Below are 23,835 nucleotides of genomic sequence, written 5' to 3'. Positions count from 1 at the left end.
TTGTTACCATGGCTTAACATTTTGGTGCCCACTCTGCAGAATCAGGAATAGACTATTTTTCAAACAGCAAACCCAACAGTCAGAACACGTGAGCTTACAATAATGTAAGGATCATTTGAGTACAGTTTACTCAATTCTCAGATCAGAATATTTCTTTCTACAACATGGTACACTAGGTAAGTAGAAAGTGAAGCAGGTATGATACCATGGGCATTTCTAAGTCACTGAACTTGGGGGGTAAAACTAGAACATATGTATTATCATACTGAAAAGTCATCTCAGAAATTAAAACATGCTGATTTGGGACTTAAAATTACTCTAATTTAAATAATTATGTGTTTTTTGTATTAAAAGGCATCAAACACTAGCACTCTCTTCACAAATAAGCTCATCAGGAAAACTAGGACCTGTAGGATCTTGGACTTACCCTGTGAATTCATAGGTAACCTGGCAGGGAAACCCAGTCCTGTCTCACCAGTATCTTTACCTTTTTCAGAACATAGTCCTGCTCCTTCTCACACTTGTACTCTAGAGTACTTTGGGGCCTGGCAGTCACCAATATAACTGGTGATAAGCACCTGCTGTCCTGGTAATCATAATTTAACACCAATCTGTATTAACAACAGTTTTACATCTGCCTGACACTATTTTCTGTCACCTACCATTAACTATTTCTATTTCATAAAATTGTTTGTAAAAATATATTTAAAAATAAAATTCAGTTCAGGACTTTTGGCCAAGATGAAGGTGTAGGTAGATACACTTTGCCTCCTTGCACAACCAAAAGAAGGAAAATAACAAATTTAAAAATAAAAAACAACCAGAACTACCAGAAAATCGAACTGTATGGAAGTTCAACAACCAAAGAGTTAAAGAAGAAATATTCATCGAGACTGGTAGGACGGGTGCAGGCTGGTGGCTGGGGTAGAGAGGACTCATGGCAAGGCGGCGGCTTGCAGACTGGGTGAGGTGACTGCTGGCAGGGCGGGAGGTCCCACATTTGTGAGCGGATAAACTGGGAGGAACAACTGGTAGCAAGACAGAACACACAACCCAGGGTTCCAGTGTAGGGCAATAAAGCCTCCCAGCCTCTGAGTGAAAACTCCTGTGGGGGTTGTGGTGGTGGGAGGAACTCCCAACCTCACAGAAGAGTTCCTTGGAGAGATCCACAGGGTCCTAGAACACACACAAACCCACCCACCTGGGAATCAGCACCAGAAGGGCCCAATTTGCTTGTGGGTAGCGGGGGAAGTGACTGAAAGCCTGCCAAGAGCCCAGCAAGAGGCCTGGTTCCCTTTTGGATCCCTTCCCCTCATAGAGCACCATAATGCAGTGACATAAGTTGCCTCCCCCTGGCAAATACCTAAGGCTCCGTCCATTACTGCATAAGAGCCACGCTGAGGAAAAAAAAAAAAAAAAAGGCCCAAATGAAAGAACAGATCAAAGCTCCAGAAAAAATACAACTAAGCAATGAAGAGAAAGCCAACCTATCAGATGCAGAATTCAAAACACTGGTAATGAGGATCCTCACAGAAATGGTTGAGTATGGTTGCAAAATAGAGGAAAAAGTGAAGGATATGAAAAGTGAATTAAAGGAAAATGTACAGGGAACCAAGAATAAAGGGAAGGAAACCAGGACTCAAATCAACAGTATGGACCAGAAGGAAGAAATAAACATTCAATCAGAACAGAATGAAGAAATAAGAATTTCTTCATTCTTATTTCTAACATCTGAATCACAGGGGCGCCAGAAGGAGAAGAGGAAGAGCAACAAATTGAAAACTTATTTGAACAAATAATGAAGGAGAACTTCCCCAATCTAGCAAAGGAAATAGACTCCCAGGAAGCTCAGAGAGTCCCAAAGAAGTTGGACCCAAGGAAACACATACCAAGGAACACCATCATTACATTACCCAAGACTAAAGACAAGGAGAGAATCTTAAAAGCAGCAAGAGAAAAGGACACAGTTACCTATAAAGGAGTGCCCATAAGACTATCAGCTGATTTCTCAAAAGAAACTTTGCAGGCAAGAAGGGGCTGGAAAGAAGTATTTGAAATCATGAAAAGCAATGACCTACATCCAAGATTACTCTACCCAGCAAAGCCAGCATTTAGAATGGAAGGGCAAATAAAGTACTTCCCAGGTGAGGTCAAGTTAAAGGAGTTCATTATCACCAATGCCTTATTATATGAAATGTTAAAGGGATTTATTTAAGAGAAAGAAGATAAAAAATATGAACAGTAAAATGACAACAAACCAACAACTATCAACAACTGAACCTAAAAAAAAAAGCAGAAACAAAAATGAACTAAGCTAAAAAACTGGAACAAGAACAGGTCCACAGAAATACAGATCACATGGGGGGTTATCAGTGGGTAGGGGGAGGAGTGGTGAATGGGGGAAAAGGTACAGGGAATAAGAAGCATAAATAAGAAGGTAGGTACAGAATAGACAGGGGGAGGTTATGAATAGTATATGAAATGGAGAAGCCAAAGAACTTATATGTATAACCCATGGACATGAACTAAGATTTGGGGGGATGCAGGTGGGAGGGGGCATGCAGAGGGGAATAAAGGGGAGAAAATGGGACAACTGTAATAGCATAATCAATAAAATATATTTTAAAAATTAAAATAAAATTCAGTTTTATATATAAAATCTAGCTTTCTCATTCAGTGGTAATGGAAAATTAGAGCTGTGTTTTTATGGGAAGATGCTAGCCATAAGACATAATAAAATCATATAAACATTACAGTAAACTTTGCAATGACAATAAAGGAGGTAAATAATTATAAATTATTCAATATAAGCTGTGTTATTTAACTCATTCAACAAACATGTACTGAGTATTTAATGTGTATTGGGTAGGTGTTGTGACAGGCCTAAGTATATAGGAATGTAAAGTTCAAAAGGTAAACCCCTTGCCCTTTAGAATCCCTAAAAGCAGTTGAAGCACTGTGCCAGGGATATAAAGAAAAGTAAGGCAATAATTAGTCCTGCCCCCTAATGCTTGTGGGGCCTCTGACAAGAGTACCAGTGGAGGTCCCTGTAGTCCTCCTTCTCCTCTGACCTCTGGCTTTGATCAACAACATCAAGGGTTTCACATGTGTGCCTGTGGACCTGAAGTTCCAACTCCGTCCAAGTTCCATTCATTCCCTGCCAAACAGCTGTCCCTTGGGCCTATGGAGTACATGGGAGGGATGCAGTCTACTCTTGGAAGAACAGATTTGGGAAGGAGGACTGTTGCATGGATTTCTGGGATCTTATATACCTAGAGGGGTGAGGTCACATTTCCAGACTCCCCAGTTCATAGGGAATAGCAAAGCTGAAAGAAAACCAGAGTGGGACACTTTCAAGGGTGGAGTTTAGGAGTGGGTGGCGTGCAACCATAACTCTGTAAAAATGTCCAATAAGTGGATTAATATAGATTAGAAGCTAAGAAAAGAGGTCTATGCAAAAAGATATACATTGGGGGTAGAAACAAAAACTGGAGAATATAAATATTTTAAAAACAGAGGGAGAAGAGTCTAGAAAAATGATTGAGAAGGAGCAATTAAAAGTCAGGGGAAAAAAGAAGAAAGATGGATATCATAGCAACTAAAGAAAAAAGGATATCAAGAAGACTAAGCCCTGGCCAGTATGGCTCAATTGATTGGTTCCTGCAAAGGAAAAGGTCACCACCGGTTCAATTCCCAGTCAGGGCACATGCCTGGGTTGCAGGTTCAGTCCCTGGTCAGGGGGTGTGCAAGAGACAACTGATCCATGTTTCTCTCTCACATTGATGTTTCTCTCCCTCTGTTTCTCTTTCCCTTCCCCTCTTTCTGGAATCAATAAAAGATAAAAACAAAAAACAAAAAAACAAAAACAAAACAATGCAATTGAGTGGTTATGATAGTGTCAAAACAAACAGAAAGGCAATTTAATGAAATGTAACCACTGGATTCGGCAACAAGGTTATTTGTGACCTAAATAAAAGCAGTTCCAGTAAAATGTTGAGGACGGAAGTCAAATTTGTGAGGATATGAAAATTTCAATTTACACTATTCATTCTGGCAGTAAGAAAACAGATGTCAGAACATAAACTAGGGATATAAGTTTAGAAATTTGAAAAAGAAAAACCACCCAGCTTAAATGAGTAGTCTGAACTGAAAAGTCTCTCTGCCTTCAGAAAGGTAAATGCACCTCACTGTGACTGTCTTAATGCTTTCTAAGCACTTGTGAAAGAAGCTGGCTTTCAGAAATTAATACCTATTGATCTTGCTTAACAAAAGAGGAGTGATTCACAATCTTCAGTAGAGTAAATCATATAACATAATGTCTATCTTTCTATGTCATCATCATATGCTTCAGTTTTGTTTTGCAATTAACAGTTAAGTTCCTTGTGGGACAGGACCTCCATTTCTGAATTCAGAGTGCGTCAAGAAGTGCTGAGGCAGTGTGGATGCTCTCTAGGAATGCACAGACTGGTTCAAGTGAGGCAAGTAGGGTCACTGAAGTAGACAACTAACCTGCCCTTTAAAAATCTCACTTATCTGGATGGGGACTTTTGGCCAAGATGGAGGTGTAGGTAGGCACACTGTGGCTCTTTGCACAACCAAAGAAGAACAACAACAAATTTAAAAACAGAAAACAATGAGAACTGACAGAAAAATTGAACTGTATGGAAGTCTGACAACCAAGGAGTTCAAGAAGAAATATTCATCCAGACTGGTAGGAGGGGCGGAGATGGGCAGCTGGGTGGAGAGGACTCGCAGCTAGATGGCAGCTGGCTGACCCCGTGAGGGGTCAGATTGTGGACTGGGTGGTCCCACATCTGAGTACAGATAAACTGGGAAGAACAACTGGGGAGCAAGATACATCTCTCAACCCAGAGCTTTAGTGCAGGGAAATAAAGCCTCAAAACCTCTCATTGAAAACACCTGTGGGGGTTGGGGAGCCAGTGGGAGAAACTCCCAGCCTCACAGGAGAGTTCACTGGAGAGATCCACAGGGTCCTAGAATGTACAGAAACCCACCCACCTGAGAGTCAGTACCAGAAGGGCCCAATTTGATTGTGGGTAGCAGGGGAAGTGACTGAAAACCTGCAAAAAGCAGAGCGAGCAGCACTGTTCTGTCTCGGACCTCTCCCCCAAATACAGCATCACCACACAGCCACTTGGTGCCCCCACCCTGGTGAGCACTTAAGGCTCTGACCCTTACTATGTAACAGGCACGCTGAGACAAAAAAAAAAAAAAAAAAGCCCAAATGAAAGAACAGATCAAAACTCCAGAAAAAAATACAACTAAGTGATGAAGAGATAGTCAACACACTGGTAATCAGGATGCTCACAGAATTCGGTGAATATGGTCACAAATTAGATCAATAAATGAAGGCTATGCTAAGTGAAATAAAGGAAAATGTACAGGGAACCAACAGTGATAGGTAGGAAACTGGGACTCAAATCAACGGTGTGAACCAGAAGAAAGAAACATTCAACCAGAACAGAATGAAGAAACAGGAATTCATAAAAATGAGGAGAGGCTTAGGAACCTCCAGGACATCTTTAAATGTTCCAACATCCGAATAATAGGGGTACCAGTAGGAGAAGAGGAAGAGCAACAAATTGAAAACTTATTTGAAAAAATAATGAAGGAGAACTTGCCCAATCTGGTAAAGGAAATAGACTTTCAGGAAGTCCAGGAAGCTCAAAGAGTTCCAAAGAAATTGGACCCAAAGAGGAACACACCAAGGCACATCATAATTACATTACCCAAGACTAAAGATAAGGAGAGAATCTTAAAAGCAGCAAGAGAAAAGGACACAGTTACCTACAAAGGAGTTCCCATAAGACTGTCAGCTGATTTCTCAAGGGAAACCTTGCAGGCAAGAAGGGGCTGGAAAGAAGTATTTGAAATCACGAAAGGCAAGGATCTACATCCAAGATTACTCTATCCAGCAAAACTGTCATTTAGAATACAAGGGCAGATAAAGTACTTCCCAGATAAGGTCAAGTTAAAGTGAGTTCATCATCACTAAGCCCTTATTATATGAAATGTTAAAGGGACTTATAGAAAATATGTACAGTAAAATGACAACAAACTCACAGTTATTAACAACCACACCTAAAACAAAAACAAAAACAAACTAAGCAAACAACTAGAACAGGAACAGAACCACAGAAATGGAGATCACATGTAAGGTTATCAGAGGGGGAAGAGGAGAGAGGGGGGAAAAGGTACAGAAAATAAGCAGCATAAATGGTAGACAGAAAATAGACAGGGGGAGGTCAAGAGTAGTATAGGAAATGTAGAAGCCAAAGAACTTATATGTACGACCTATGGACATAAACTGAAGTGGGGGAATGTGGGTGAGAGGGAGTGTGCAGGATGGAGGGGAATAAAGGTGAGAAAATGGGACAATTGTAATAGCATAATTAAATAAAATACCTTTTAAAAAATTTAAAAAATCTCAATTATCTAACACACACATCGCATCAGTTCCACTTACAAAGAGTTGAAATTCAGCAATATGAAAATAAGGTGTTTGACAAGTATTTTGAAAATTAAGCCTTTAAAAAAAGACACTGAGTGTGGTAAAAGTGAGGCCAACACTTTAGTAGTGTCTCAAGTACAGTGGACGTGGGAAAGGTGGGCAGAAGATAAGAGTGTGAGGAGGCTGTTTTGTCTCCTGGGCAATAAGCTCTGTAGTAGAAAGGGAGCTCTCTGGAAATTGACTAATTAATTCAAGGGATCTAACTCTTTTTAAAAATTTATTTATTGACTTGAGAGAGAAGGGGGGAAGGAGGAAGAAAGGGAGGGTGCACAGGAGGGAGGGAGAGAGAGAGAAAGGGAAAGAGAAGGAAATATCAACTCACTGTTCCACTTTTTTGTGCACTCATTGGTTGATTCTTATATGTTCAATGACCAGGGATCGAACTGACAACCTTGGTGTATTGGGACAATGCTCCATCCAACTGGGCTACCCGGCCAAGGCGAAGGGGTCTTACTCTTGCTTCCTCACTTGAAACTTCATGCATGATACAGATGGGTGTATATTCACAGTTAGGGGATAGCAAGTCTGACCTTTGCAGGTCTCCTCTCATTGATTCCTAAACTTACTCCTTCTCCCTGTCTCCTGCCCCCTCCCCTTTTCTTTCTTTCTCTCTCAGGTCTTTTTTCTTTTCTCCTTTTTTCTCCTTACCTAGCTTTTGTCTACATCTGAGGCCTGGCTTGTGCCATCCTCACACGCCAGGTGGAAAAATAGATAAGAGGTAGGGGAATTTCCACAGAGACTGAGAGGAAGATTAAAGATCCATTTTTAAAAAGTTACAATTCTGCCTGGTTGTTGTAGCTCAGTGGATTGAGCACAGGCTGAGAAACAAAGGGTCACTGGGTCGATTCCCAGTCAGGGCACATGCCTGTGTTGCGACCAGGTCCCCAGTGTGGGCCACATGGGTGGTGACCATACATTAATGTTTCTCTTCCTCTCTTTCTCCCTCCCTTCCCCTCTCTCTAAAAATAAGTAAATAAACCCCTCCAAAAAATAAAATAAAATTTGTAAGCCATTGTATTAAAAAATAAAATTAAATTAAAAAATAAAGATCCGTAAGTTTCTCTAGCATCTGCAGAACTAGATGGCAGAGACTAGGCAGGTTGAGTGGTGCCCACTAGTGTCAGTATTGCTGAGCTTTGCTGGCCTGCGGTAGGCCAAGGGGACACCTAAAAAGCCTCACCAAGTCCTGCCCTTGCCCCACACACCTTCTGCCTCACAGAGGCTGAGGCCTCAGTGGCACGCGGTATGGCATGTGTGCACAGCTGCATTCCTGTTCATGTTATTCAATACACTACAGCTTTTCAAACAAATGCCAATAGCTAAAGTTCAAACTGAAGACCTACAGTTCACATTTTCTAACGTACTCAACATTTCAGTTTGTATATAATGACATTCTGGTATCCTAACCTTTTGCTTTCTGACATCCTGGAACAGATACCTATCATTTCTAATTTATTATCTATTTAGAATAATATGATGTTTTAGCATTAGAATTTTTATAGCTGAAGTGGCTTGAAACCTCACCTAGATAACCCACCCTTCTCATTTTTAGATATAAAAATTGAGTTCCAGAAAGTTTATTAACATATTTAAAATCACACTCATAATTTTATAACTTCCCTACCTCTACAAGTATTGGGGGGGAGCTCCAAAGTCATACAACTAGCTAATGGCTAAGCCAGGACTAGTAAGTAAAATTAGAACTGATTCCATCAGTCCACAAATTGTTCTACCGTTTCACATGGTCTCATTCTGAAGGTTCTCTGTTAATAATAATAACAGTAATAGTAATAACAACAATAATAATTGATTGTTAAGATAACCTCAGGCTCTTGGATCCAAAGGCATACCATAGCTAGCATATTTTTATTCTGTGCATAAACCTACTTTACAGCCTTCAGTTTATTATGACTAGCACTGGTGATAACCTTGAAGAGTTGGCCTCTTAGAAACTTAGCAAATACTTCCCCAGTGTGAGTATTGCATTTTTAACTTAAATTCTATGTATTTTTAATATGAAATAATTTAGACTCTATAAAAATACTTGCCTCTAAGGCTCAATATGCTAATTTTTTCCCAATTCTTAATCATCCTATATCACAATAAACTCACGTTCTAGAATTTCCTGGATATTGAAAATGGCAAAAGTGCTGGAAAGAGACTTTTTAAAAAAAATGTAGCCCAAGAAAAGACAGGGCAATAAAAGGGGTCAGGGTTGTTATAAATTAATTACAGGAAAAAGGAAGGTAGGAAGGGAGAAATAGAGATGAAGGCAGAAAGCAAATGAGCCTTTTAAACACTGTTATAATAGCCTCAGTTTTCTTTCATAAAAATCTACTTCATTTTTATATCCTTAATAATTTTGGCCAATTTTATTTCAATTAAAGTATTTACTGAATATCTATTATTATCAAGGTGCCTGCAACTAAACACTAAAGGGAATAGAAAGATGACTGTAACAGTCTTGGCCCTAAAGAAGCTTATAATAATAACTACGAAACAGTTATAGAAGTACATAAAAAGCACTGAAAGAATATTGGATTAGATATCAGAAGACTCAGCTTCTAGTCTTAACTAAACTTATGAGCCATGTAATCTCTTTCTTCAAAAGTACTTTATCTACCTCACAAGGTTTTTATTAAGGCCAAACGCAATAATTGCTTGGCAAGGAACAGAGGAAAAATGAACTGATCTAAGGTGTCTACCTCCTCCAGCTTTGTCTCATAACATTTTCTTGTGTCCTAACTTTTATTTTGAACTCTTAGCTTAAAAGTACATATACTTAAAAGAAAAACTCAGAAAGAAAAAAAAAAAGCATATTTTTCCGACTATAAGACGCATTTCCCCCCTAAATTTGAGAGGAAAAGGGGGGTGCATCTCATAGTCCGAATGTAGCTTACCTGGCTCGCTGTGGGTGGGGGGCGGTGGAGCGGGGTCACAGGTTATTAAATATTTTACCACATTTTTTGCTTCAAATTTTTTTTTACCTATTTTCCTCCTCTAAAACCTAGGTGTGTTTTATAGCCCTAAAAAATACAATATTCTCATAGTAGAGAAGTACAAAGAGAAGAAAAATGGAATACATTCAATAATTCAATTAAATAACTAATTGAATTACTTAGTTATAAATATTTCAATTTATATTTCAATTTATATTTAGTTATAAATATTTCAGTTCACTACTAATATTTTGGTTGTTTTAGTCATTTTTCCTTCAGCTTTTTTTCCAATGAATCTCTCAATCAATACTTAAGCATAGGTCACCAGATATGATACACAATATACGTTTTATGCACTAAATCTTTTAACTTTACAGTCTGTCATAAGGATTTTATCATTTCACTACAGATTTTTTATAATTTATAATCACAATTGTTAATGGCTCCATGATAGTCTATTATGTATATGTATAAAAACCCATTTAAGCATTTTCTTTTTTTTTTTTTAACAGAAAAAAGTTCTTTTTCTTTTTATTTATTTATTTATTTTTAGAGAGGGGAAGTGAGGGAGAAAGACAGGGAGAGAAACATCAATGTGTGGTTGCTTCTTGTGCCCCCCCCCCCCCCACACTGGGGTCCTGGCCCACAACCCAGGCACGTGCCCTGACTGGGAATCAAACTGGCAACATTTTGGTTTGTAGGCCAGCGCTCAATCCATTGAGCCACACCAGCCAGGGCTAAGCATTTTTCTAATGTTTGCTACTTATTTGCTAATATTATAATGCTATTGTGACCATCTTTATATGTAAATATTTGCCACTTTCCAAACTATTTCTTTAAGGTCAATGAAATGAAGGCATGAATATTTAGGCCTCATAAAACCTATTCCCACATTGTTTTTCAAAAGAGTTTGTAGCAATTTTCATTTCCATCAGTAGTGGTTAACAGGACCTACTGCATCAGCACTATCACTGAAATATATACACACACATATAACTTGGTGTACTAATTTTCCATTGCTCTTATAACAAAGTACCACAACTCAGCAGATTTAAAACAATACAAATTTATTATATTACAGTTCTATATATAAATAGTGCAACAAGAGTCTCACTGGCCTAAAATCAAGGTGTCGGCATGGTTGGGTTCCCTTCTAGAGGGAACACATTACAAAACAGTTCTAGAAAAGTTTAAGACGGCCGTTCCCTAAAGTAATCCTAGGTCCCCAAATCAGCACCAGGCAGAAAGTGAAATGCAAAAGCTGTGCAGCCCTCACAACGAGCATTTCCCCCAACATTCACTCACAGGCGTGGCCACTGGACTAAATACTGGAGAATACTGGACTAAAAAAGAGCCTTCCAGAGGACAAAGCCAATACTGCAAAGAACAATCAAAGCAACAGTTCCAGAGCCACAAAGATGGAATAGAACCCAGAAATTCTAGATTTTGAGTCAGATGCAATAATCGGATAAGACTGTGAGTTTTCTCCTTTGAGAAACTTTTCTCAAAGTTCTCCTTTGAGAATTGTTCATTCTGGGATTCAATCCAGAGACTGAGTACATGAGTAGGACTGGAGTGAGTCCCAAGGATCTGTATTTCTAATAAGCAGGTAGTTTATGGACCATACTTCCAAAACATATTGATCTAGGTGAATATGAATCTTACATATTTTACAGGGAAGAATCTTAGTTCTGAAATCTACCAATTGTTCATTTTTGCATCAAAAGGTTTGTATTTCTGTACTAGGGAAATTTACATATATAAAATTACATATTGTGTATTTCTTGCTTTTCCTCCTGTTATTATTGAATCTCTAATTATTTTACTTAACTGGTGTTCTCTGTCAAAAGGTAATATATGCACAGTTAAAAATATTCCCAAAAGTAGGAAGGAGTTTAACATAAAAAGTAAATTTCCTTTCCATCTAGACTTCTAGTTCCCCAGAAACAAGCCATGGTAATGGTTTCCTTCAGAAACAGTCCTTGCCACACAATGGCACATACATCCTTCCCACTTTTTTTATGTAGGAAGATATTAAACATAATATGTTACATAATAAGTAAACTTTGCCTTTTTATAAAGCTCTAAAGTATGTATTTTGGAGATTATCCCATATCAGCACTTACAAAACTTTATTTCCTTTTCATAGCTGCATACTATTCCACTATATACATCACCATAATCAGTCCTCTGTTGAAGACAGTGGGTTGTATCCAACCTCATACCATAACAAGCAAAGCTGCACAAACAAAGTTGTTCTCGAAAATGGGCAGAGCTTTATATGGGAGCTAATTTTCTAGAAGTGCAAATACTGGGTTACAGGATTCATGCATTTTGAATCTGATAAATACTGCCAAAAGGCCCTCCAAATAGGGTGCCCCAAACTAGTCACCCTGATATCAGAGAGACCTGTTTTTCCTATACTTCAGCAACACAGCACAGTATACTTTTTCATCTTTGCTAATAAACAAATTGCTGTTTATTATTGCTATTTAATTGCTGTTTTACTTTTCATTACTTAATTATGCTGGAAAGTTGACCATCTTCTTAAATTTATATTATTTGCATTTCAATATCTATTAATTACTTGCTCATTTCTATCATCCATTTTCCTACTGAGTTGCTATGTTATTGTTGAAAACATTTCCAGTTTTTAATTTATCTTTTTACTTTGTTTTATAGTATATTTAATCATGCAGAGATCCTAAATTTTTATGTAGTCAAATGTATTAAACCTCAAATGTATTAAACCATAAAGCTTTTGGGATTTGTGCTGTAATTGGAAGGCCTTCTCCATTCTAAGGTTATTAAAAAAGTCTTATTTTCTAATACATTTATGGTTCCTTTTTACATTTAAATCTTCATTCCAACCGAAATTTACTTAAGTGATAAGGCAAAGATTTAAGGTTCTTCATTATTTTCTAGATAGGTAAGCAGTTGTCACAAACCATATATTAAACAAATCATTTTTTCTGGTATGATCATTTTAAAGGTAATTGTGCCAGTTGTAAAACATTTCACAATGGAGTATACTTCTAGAAAGTCTATGTTTACTAGATCCATAGTACTTAACTATCTAACATGTGTTAGTAAATGTTATCTATTGTTAATATTAATGAAAGTTACACTGAATTGAAAGATAATATGACATGTGTTATAAGAATCACTGGATGCATTTATAATTAAAAAGCAACATAACTTACTATTTAAGTTCACCTTTTAGGAGTCTTTAAATTGTTTACTGGGTAAGCAATATCACATTTCACTCTACAGAGCAATGCCATCTATAATTTCTTTTGGTATGATGTGCTTCCTGATCATAAAAGAAGAAATGTTTTATGTTGGGAAGTGCCCTGCTTGGTTTCAGAAGCTGTAACTCCCCGTGGCTAAGGCTGAGTAAAACCACCTTGGGACCATAAGCTGCTAAGAAGATAAAAACTTATTCCCTCTCTCATATCCCCCTGCTTGGCCCAGGCAGATGACTGGATAGCCAATGATGGGTAAGATTCCTCAAGGGAGGAACAACCTAAGATAGGCACAATCATGAAGGGACCATCAGGGAAAGACTTAGGCGACTATAGAAAAGGGGTGATAGACTCTCACCCCTTGGCTTTGTCAGCCTGAGTCCTCATTCTATCTGTAAGAAGTCCTAATCTCTTGGAGGTCTTACTTCCCCCAGCCTGATTTAAGCCTAAAACAATGCCAGAGGCAGGTGTAGCCCTCTGCTGGAACGGGTGGTTCCAGGGGGTGATCAGGCCTAAGAAAGAATGCATAAAATCCTGTGAAACCTGCTTTGCTAAGAATGTCCTCAATTTAAATATTAAGGGTCCAAGAATAAAATGAGTCTGTTTCCCAAAGTTTTATGGCCCTTTGATGTCAATCTATGTGACCTCTTTGAATATTATCTATTCCTCGATCAACACTGCCTGACAATGACTGATGAGCTTTACATATATGCCCTGTATTCCTATATGAACTAAACCTAATAAAAGCCCATTGAGAAAGGGGCTTGAGGCCTTTCTCCTCTGAGAGACTGGTCAGCCTTTCCTCCCCAAGCAGGTCATGTCTTGGTAGACCTGAATTCTCATTGGTGGTGGCCAGGAGAGCTCTGCTGGACAGAGCTCCCCCACAGTTTTATAGTTCATTATTCTAAGTTCCTTATTGATTTATTATTATGTTAAGTGGCAAAATAATTTTTCCTGAATTTTCATTGCTACAATGTACATAAAATAAATAGTAGATATGCAGAGGTAGAACACCATTTGGAAGGTGGTTAAGACTAGTTATGATTGAGGAAAGGGCTTGTTCAAAAGCCACTATTCTCAAGACTTACAGGAGCTATGAAACAGTAAGCTGAGGGTGCAGGGATACTATTCCAGAAGGCTTGGTCAAAAGTTCAAAAAGCTCAAAGAGAAACAGGGCCACAAACACAGACTGCTAAATGCCATTTCAGTGTTGGACAAATGCACATTAATGGTACTTATCCCTTTGCGCTGAGTGTCAGATGGAGACTGAAGCTTAAAAGTGATGATCTATTGAACCTACCAGTCAAAGATACATATTCCAATTGTAGCAGTTTCATTTTAATGGCTGTAATGCACTATAAATAATACTGCTTAAAAGACATACTGCAGAGACACAAAATGCAGTCTCATTTCAAGGGGGTAATATTCCTACATTTTTTATAGGTGAACACACAAGGACTGAAAATTCAATTTATATCTTTTTTTCATAAACAATTCAATCTCTCTGAACTCTTTATTTTACTTTTCTATTCCCTTCTTTGTTTACATTTCTTTATGAGCTCTATTTCTTTTTCATACCACCTCCTCCACCAACACAGAGTGAACTCTTTATTATTCCTTGAATTTTATATCTGGAAAGGATATGAGACTAGGCAGAAATAATAGTATGGATGGCCCAAAACAGAAGACAAGCTAACAAAAATATTTATAGGCATTTTTAAACAATTCACTTTTGAGTTTAAGTTTATACTGAAGTTTATACTGAAGTTTAAAAGCTGTGGAAGTTTACCAAAAAACTGAACGCTTGAAAAATTTAAGAACATCTCTTACACAATAATGAAACTGATCTGTTAGATCCTCACACAGAAGGACAGGAAATAACATTAGCTTTCCATAGGAACCCAAATGATTTTGCTGTCTTCCCTTTAAAGTATGAAACACTTGGCCCCACTCAGGAATCAGCACCAGAAGGGCTGAATTTGCTTGTGGGTAGACGGGGAAGTGACTGAAAGCTGGCCAAGAGCCGACCAAATGGCATTGTTCCCTCTTTGACCACTCCCCCATATTCAGTGCCATAGCACAGTGATGTTGGCTGCCCTGCCCTAGCGAATACCTAAGACTCCACTCCTTACAACTAAACAGGTGCACTGAGACAACAAGGAAATATGGCCCAAATGAAAGAACAGATCAAAGCTCCAAAAATAAAATTAAGCAGTGAAGAGATAGCTAATCTATCAGATGCAGAGTTCAAAACACTGGTAATCATGATGCTCACAGAAATGGGCGAGTATTGTCATAAAATAAAGGAAAAAGTGAAGGCTTTGAAAAGTGAAATAAAGGAAAATACACAAGTAACCAACAGTGAAAGGAAGGAAACTGGGACTTAAATCAACAATTTGGAGCAGAAAAAAAAAAAAAAAGAAACATTCAACTAGAACAGAATGAAGAAAAATGAATTCAAAAAAATGAGGAGAGGCTTAGGAACCTCCAGGACATCTTTAAACATTCCAACATCTGAATCATAGGGGTGCCAGAGGAGAAGAGGAAGAGCAACAAATTGAAAACTTATTTGAACAAATAATGAAGAAGAACTTCCCCAATCTGACAAAGGAAATAAACTTCCAGGAAATCCAGGAAGCTCAGAGAGTCCCAAAGAAGTTGGACACAAGGAAACACACACCAAGGAATATCATCATCACATTAGCCAAGTTTAAAGATAAGGAGAGAATTTTAAAAGCAGCAAGAGAAAAGGAGACAGTCACCAACAAAGGAGTGCCCATAAGACTATCAGCTGATTTCTCAAAACAAGCCTTGCAGGCAAGAAGGGGCTGGAAAGAAGTATTCAAAAGTCACGAAAGGCAAGAACCCACATCCAAGATTGCTCTATCCAGCAAAGCTATCATTTAGAATGGAAGGGCAGATTAAATGCTTCCCAGAAAAGGAAAAGTTAAAGTAAGTTCATCATCACTAAGCCCTTATTATATGAAATGTTAAAGGAACTTATCTAAGAAAAAGAAGATGATCAAAAATATGAACAGTAAAATGGCAAACTTACAACTATCAACAACTGAACCTAAAAAAAACAAAAACAAAAACAAAAACCAACTACATAAACAACTAAAACAGGAAAAAAAATCACAGAAATAGAGATCACATGGAGAGTTATCAGTGGGAAGGGAGAGGGGGGAAAATGGAGGAAAAGGTACAGGGAATAAGAAGCATAATTGGTAGGTACAAAATAGACAGGGAGGTTAAGAATAGTATGGGAAATGGAGAAGCCAAAGAACTTGTATGTACTACCCATGAACATGAACTAAGGGTCGGGGATGCAGGGTAGAGAATAAAGGGGAGAAAAAAATGGAACAACTACAATAGCATAATGAATAAAACATGCTTTAAAAACAAAAGAATAAAAAATTCCGTTCCAAATGAAAGTCAACATCTTGTCCTTAAAATTCCTTCTTTCCTCCTCCTGAGTCCCTCTAGTGAAACTTCAATCACCTTGCCTTCAATTTGTTCCTCTCATGTTCTCTCTCACATCTGTGCTATCCCTTCCATTCCCACAACTTCCCAGGGCAAGAGGTCATTTCGGACTCTACTCTTTCTCTTACTCCCCTTATCCAATCCATCAGCAAATACTTGAAAACAGAATCAGAATTTGACCACTTCTCACCACCAACAGTGCCTCCACTGTGGCCCAAGCTACCATATGTCTCACCTAGTGTATTGCACTGCTCCCTAACAGGTCTCCTTACTCCCACCCTTGACCTCTGGCCTCATTCTGTAAAGCACACTGTGCCTATGGTTCTCTTCTGCTCAAAACTTCCAGTGTCTTCCTGGCTCATACTCCCACCACCATGCATAACTGCTCTGCTCACATTTTTTATCACTCTTTGCCCGAAGTCTCTCACTGGGCTCCGACCACGCCTCCCTGCCAAGCCGTGTTCTTCCCTTCCCACCCTTCACCCTTGTTCTCTGTCTGCTTGGAATTCTTGTCCCCTAGATAGTGCATCATTCCTTCAGGTTTTTATCCAAAAATACTTCCCAATGAGGTTTTATCAACCATTCTTTCTGAAATTTTACCATCCTCCCCCTGACATATCAAATCTTTCTTTCCTATTTGATTTGTTTTCTCCATAGCATATACTATATATTTTACTTGTTTAACTAGTTTACTGCTAGCCTCCCCAACTGGAATGTATACTCCATGAGGCAGGGATTTATCTCTTGTGTTCTCTGCTGTATTCCCCGTGCCCAGAACATGTAGTAGAATCTCAGTTAACTGTGCTGAATAAATAAGCTAATAAACAAACAAGCAGACAGACAAACAAAAGAATGACTCCAGCTTGGGCTCTCACTGCATCTTCCCTAGTCTCCCACCAGCAGTCTCTGTAATTAATCCTACATAACTCTAATCAGTAGTTTGCCTGACACAGGTCTGATTCTATTGCTGCTCTGATGAAGAACCTAAGTGGCTCGCAACTGTCTGATGAGGAAAATACAATTCTACAGAATGGCATCAAGACCCTTCATAATCTGGATAATCTTTTCTCAACTCATCTCTTTATATCCCATTCTTATAGCTTATGCTAGAGACCAGTGTCTCCCAAACTTGAGTGCTTTATGAGTCCTTTTTAAAAGGAAAAACTCTTTCAATGGCTTTCAAGGTCACAGGTAAGGACCTCCATTTGAAAAATACTATTTTAAGAAACTGATGTCCTGAAAAATAAAAATCTTTTAGTTACAGATTATAACTGGTAAAATAATTCTTATTATAACCAAAAGGAAAACAAAATTTTAAAATCTTCTTATACCTGGCACCCCAAGCAGTAAAGCCATGGACTCCAGTTGCAGAAATGAAACTACCTACTCTTCTCGGAAGAGACCTGTGCCTACCTGCCTCCATGTCTTTGTTCCTGCTATCCCTCTGTCCCCGAGTGTCCTTCCCCTAACTATAGTTATCGAAATTCTACTCATTCTTTGATGCCTAGTTTAATTACCATCTCCTTCATGAACTCACCTGAAACTTCTCTCAGTCTCCTAGGGCAATTGAAACTTCTTCTGTGGCATTAACTACATTATGTTTCCTTATGTTACACTATTGTTTTCCTGTGGTTATTATAGCACCTGGATAGCATGAAAATGAAGTTGTTCTTTTTTTATTTACATATTAGTATATAGTATCTTCCATATGACAACTAATAAATGTCCACTGAGTTAATCATTATAGAGAAGAAAAAGTAAATGCTACTATAAATATGGCCCTCTACTGATTGTTTTAAAAATAGAACTCTTCACTAAATATTTATAAGCAAGCATATATAACATACTCATGACAATAGAAAAAATGTGGGGAAGAAACTTTAAGTTATCTATAGGAGTTACCTTCTTTTAAGTGCTAAGTCTGATATAGGTATACATCTTAGCCCAGTTCCCAAAACCATAAGGAAGGATGTCAGAAGCACAGTTATCCGAAGACCTAAAAGGAAACAGATACATCTGGATTATTTTCTATTTTTCTCTTCAAGTTAGTCCAATGTGAATGCAAAGAACAAAGATATTTTTACTCAATCATACTGATATTATATCTTAGTATTATAGCTTTCTCTATAACTCCCAACATGGAAAAAAGACCTCTACATGCTGAAAATGAAATTACTGTAACTTTAATAGAAAACTTGAATTATCATACCAAGGATAGAGGAAGAAGTTCCATTAGGTCTCATTTTAAAAAAAATGGCTAGAATGTTTTGTTCATATGGTTACACTAAAAATATAGAAAATAATCTTAAAGGACCAGGTATTTTAATTTATATCTCTAATATAAAATTTCTCTTTCAAGTACAAGCTGAAAAAACTGTAAGCTTTCTCTAAAGTGTTTTTTAATTACTTTATTGTTGTTCAATTACAGTTGTCTGAATTTCCCCGCCCCCCCTACCCCAGCCAAACCCACCTCCCTCCCTTGCTTCTACCCTCCCCCTTGGTTTTGTCCCTGTGTCCTTTATAGTAGTTCCTGAAAACCCTTCTCCCCACTGTCCCCTCTCCCCTCCCCTCTGGCTATTGTTAGATTGTTCCTAATTTCAATGTCTCTGGTTATATTTTGTTTGCTTTTTTCTTTTGTTGACCTAAAATGTTTTTTATATGATACATTATTGCTTTAAATTTTCTCTAAAAATAACTGACCAATTATGTATTTTATATTATAATCAGGATAAGCTAATGCTTGTTATAGGGTTATAAGAGGTGATTTTTAGAATCCTTTGATTATCAACACAATAATGGTCTTTCTCTTTATTTTTCTTGATTTATCAGATGGTTTTCAACTTATAGAAAAATTTTGCTTTTTTAAAAAAGTAGAAGACAACATGGGTTAGATAGCTTTCCCCTTTGTATTCCAATACAATCAATTATTTTGAAAATGCATGCCACTGGTTGGTCATATGGATATTAGGATAAAAAAGAATATGAAAATACGGTAACCAAACATTGACACAATAATCTAGCTATGGCAAAATAATACAATGGAACTATATCTTGCTGCTATTGGAAAGCTGTACTTGTTACTATTCATTGGCCAAAAAGTTCATTTAATTTTTTCTGTACAATGGCTCTAGTAGTGCTTAATTGTCCTTAACTTCAGTTGAAACAATTTTGTTAGATTGTATCGTGACAGCCATCATATCAATGTACATTCAAAAAAACTTACCAAAATTGGTAAATTTTTGTGCAGCCATTTTGATATTAAAGATGGAAGAAAATACACATTTTCAGTGTATTATGCTTTATTTCAAAAAAGGTAAAAACAACTGAAATGCAAAAGATGATTCGTGTGGTGTATGCAGAAGGTGCTGTGACTGATTGAATGTGTCAAAAACAGTTTGTGAAATTTCTTGGTACTATTGTCACTTTGGCCAAATAATCCTTTGCTGTGGGGCTGTCTTATGCATTGGAAGATATTTAGCAGAACCCCTGGCCTCTATCCACTAGAGATAGCTTACATACTCAAAATATCCAAATCAATAACATTATTGGTGAAAATGAAAAATGAGTCTTTTATTTTATGAAAAAAACTAAACACACTTTTCTGGCCAACCCAATGCTAAACTAATACGGCCTTCCAGTTTGCAAGCAGCCACATCACACAAGCAACTCATACTTGAGGATGTGGCAGAGGTGGCAACACTTCTTCCAATTTCTCCCAAACTCAACTCTTTGATACCATTTCACAGTGAGTAGACAAACTGTTTAATGCAAACTGTTTTCAGACCTGTCTCTTGTTTTTACAAAGGGAAGATAGTTAAATGGTTGGTTTTTAAAGGGCTTCTCTGGTTAAAGAAAACTGAACGTCAACAAAACACTAATTATTCAAGTGAGGAACATAAACCTTAGGTCTGGATTAGGCACAAGCACACTACATTGAGGATAACTGGTGATATGAACTGGATTAACTTTGTAATATTCTTACATGATCTGAACATGATTAGTGCAAGTTGGCAGAAGGAATAGCACATAAAATTGTGCTTCTGAGTAACAAGTAATACATACATATTGCTCGTTTATTGCTTCTAGTAACAGAACGCAGATTTTAAAATCACATTATCGCCATAGCAAATAGAGTGTAATTAATAAAAGCACATTTATAATCATCAGCATCCTAAACTTTCAAAATGTTGCTTGAATAAGTTATATTTGGTGCCCTATAAGATACTGAATAAAATTTTACAGATTTGGGACTATAAGGCTTATATTTTATATAATATTTGTTTTTCTCTAAATATTTGGATTGTAATTAAGGTAGACAGCCACCAAGTGAGCAGCGGGCCATTGCTTATGGCAATATGATCAAAATAACCAGGTTCTCTATTACGATCTATTAGTTCAAGGTCAGCACACTTTTCTACTCAATTATGCTTTTTATCAAACAAATGACAATATAACAGCTAATATAAATATTTAAGAATAAAGCTGTGAAAAGCTGATTATTAAAGCAACCTCATGGGTACAACTTGTGGGTTTCTTGCTTCTCTTAAATTGTTGCTAAGTACCACTGAATTCACCCTCGCTGATGCTCCGCTTTGAATAGAATGCTTTATTTCATTCAAATCTTGACAAGGCAGGACTCTATAATTGCATGCAGTAAAAAAGATATCAACTGACTTTGGGAAGACTCTAAGAATACAGGCTTAAGAGACATCTAAGACATTTATATGAATAGATCCCAAGTGATTCCAATACCAGAGTGTGAGTGCAAAAACCATTTGACAAAACGTATTAGAACAATTTTGGAAAACCAGGCATGACTGAAAATAAAAATAAATTCTATTCAAATATGGAATCCAGCCACTGTAGGGAATTTCCTTCCAATAGATGAGATAACTCCTTTTTTTGCTGGGAACCTATTTGTTATAGAAACAGAGTTTCTACAATAGGTGCCTAAAAAACCAGGATGCACACTGACTGGAAACACACACACACACACACACACACACGCCCATAGCTGATGCAAGGGAAATCAATTATGGCTCCAAAGTTTATCCAGTAAGACTGCCCTTTTCAGGCTCCACACTTTTATCAGCTGGACTGAAGATAAGCTCTGCTTGCCCCTGGCAAGACCTCTAGTCTCGCTATCCCCAGAAGTCACAGCCTTGCCATCATAATCTGCCTTGGAGACCATCAGGACTAATAGCATTGTGTTTTTCCTGTTTACATCAGTCAAGAGATCCCATGTTGAGATCCAAGTTGTATCCCAAAATATGGCTTCACATATCCCCTAATCTAACCTCACCTCTGCCACCTCCCCAACTCCTGCCGATGTTCCACTGTGCCTGCCTTCTGAGGTACTCAGAATCAGAGGAATCCCTGTATTTTCAAGCTCTTCTCTAAATACTCTCGTCACCTTATTCCCACTGAAACCTCTCCAGTCACTTGCACAGCTCATTGTTACTCTCTTCTCCCCAAAGCTTGCCAGTCTCTTTTCTCCCAACGCTTTTAAGATTTTTCTCTGGTTTTAAGGAATATGACTAAGATGTGTGTTGTTACAGCTTTCTTCATATTTCTTCTTCTGGGATTCTTGAATTTCTTAGATTTGTGAATAACAATTTGGTAATTTTAAAAAAGATGTTATTTTAGGGACAGGGGAAGGTAGAGTGAAAGAGGACAGAAACATCAATCCGTTGCCTCTCACGTGCACCTCAACCAGGTACCAGGCCCATAACCCAGGCATGAGCCCTGATGGGGAACCGAACTGGCAACCTTTGGCTGTGTGGACCAATGCCCAACCAACTGAGCTGCACTAGCCAGGGCAAATTTGGTAATTTTTCTGCCATTATTTCTTCATCTCCCCCTCTTCCCCACTTCATGTCACTCCATACCCTCTGCCATTACCTCTGTCTTCTTCTTCTGGGACTCTAATTACATGTATATTATTAGGCCACTTAAAACTGTCCTGCAGCTCACTGATGCTTGTGGGGTTTTTGTTTGTTTGAGCCTTTATTCTCTGTGTTCCATTTTGGACAGTATTTACTACTATGTCTTCAATTTCACTTACTTTTCTTCTGAAACATCTAATCTGTTGTTAAATCCTGTCCTATATATATATATATATATATATATTTTTTTTTTTTTTTTTTACCTCAGACACAGATTACATTTTCATCTTTAGAAGTTTAATGTTTTTTTTTTCTGTGCCTCTTCTTGCTTTCTTCTACCTTCTTGAACATACATAGTATATTTAGATTAGTTGTTCTGATATCCCTGTCTACTAATTCTATCATCTGTGACATTTATGGGTCTGTTTCTATTGATGGCTTTTTTTCCTTTTTATGTACTGAACTTTCCTGCTTCCTTGCATGCTTGGTAATTTCTGATTTGGATGTCAGATGTTCTGAATTTTACCATGTTTGGTGATGGGTTTTTTTTTTTACTCCTTTAAATATATTTAAACAATGGTCTGGGGTACCGCTAAGTTACCTTGGATCTTTACAAGGAGTACTTTTAAGCTTTACTAAGTGGAATGTGAGCAGCCTTTAGTCTAGGGATCATTTACCTTTACTACTGAGGCAACGCCCTTCTGAATACTCAATCCAACCTCCTATGTATGTGTTATAAGGTTTCTCTGTCATGGCTGTTAGGAAAGTGAACTATTCTCAGCCTCGTATAAACTTTGGGAATCGTTCTGCCTTCTCCTTTTGGGTGGTCTTTTCTCCAGACTTGGGTAGTTTCCTTACATGTGTCCACTGATGTGCTGAACTGAAGACTGAAGAGAAACTCCCTGTAGATCTAGACCTTTCTCTCTGTGAAGCTTTTCCCCTCTCTGGTAGTTTACCCTAAGAATTCTCGCTTGTTGGCCTCTTTGAATTCTCAACTCTCTCCTCAACTTAAGAAAACAGACGGGGTTTATTTGGGTTCACCATCTCTTCAGTGATGCTCGGAAATTCTCTCTAGGTAGTAAGCTGAAGCTATCATAGGCATCACTGTCCTGCTCTGCCTGTTGTCCTATGTCTGAAAACTGTTTCATACACTCTGATTTTAGTTTTTGCTTTTAGTTATTTAAGATGGAAGAATAAATTCAGTTCCTATTTCTCCACCATGGCCTAAATCACCGTTGATTTAACTTTATCAGACTGTAATGCTCACCACTCCTGGCTGCAACTGTCTACAGACCACCACATACCTGCCTCAAGATCATTCACTCTCGCTACTGAAAATGAATTAGCTCATTATTACTCATCAGGACACTACTTCTTTCATAAATCTGGCAATTCCAATATCCATTAGATGATCCTTTCAATATCCTGGTCTCTAAGTCTCCTGACTCCTTATTCCACAATCAAGTCCTATACCCCACCTCAGTCATACACTCTCTTAGTTACATTCTGACCTTAAGTTTACCATAACTGCATCCATGACCATTTTAAGCATTCTGTTTTTCAACCATAAGCTTATTTCTTTCCCTCTAGTATGTTAAATCTTCATCTAATTGGAAACTCTCAAGCACTTCATGTGTTTTCTTTTATCCTTTACCCAGTGTAGATTCCACGGTCCATTGTTATCACTGCCTATACAACCCTCTACTCTTGGCCTGCATTTTCTTAGTCCTACTCACCTGGTAAACTGCAAC

The 23,835-nt window shown here is 37.8% G+C and overlaps 1 protein-coding gene across 2 annotated transcripts in view; it reads right to left on the bottom strand.

The window, feature by feature from the left end:
* The window catches only part of SLC49A4 (solute carrier family 49 member 4), an 85,314-nt gene that overhangs the window by 56,087 nt on the left and 5,392 nt on the right, over positions 1-23,835 (bottom strand). For both annotated transcript variants that reach the window (XM_036018193.1, XM_028505100.2), the window contains exon 2: positions 18,102-18,195. In XM_036018193.1, the coding sequence (XP_035874086.1) occupies positions 18,102-18,195 (94 nt within the window). The remainder of the gene's footprint in view (positions 1-18,101; positions 18,196-23,835) is intronic.

Source organism: Phyllostomus discolor, chromosome 2 (assembly GCF_004126475.2).
Source record: "Phyllostomus discolor isolate MPI-MPIP mPhyDis1 chromosome 2, mPhyDis1.pri.v3, whole genome shotgun sequence".
Classification (NCBI taxonomy): Eukaryota; Metazoa; Chordata; class Mammalia; order Chiroptera; family Phyllostomidae; genus Phyllostomus; species Phyllostomus discolor.
This window is presented reverse-complemented; position numbering and strand designations above follow the sequence as displayed.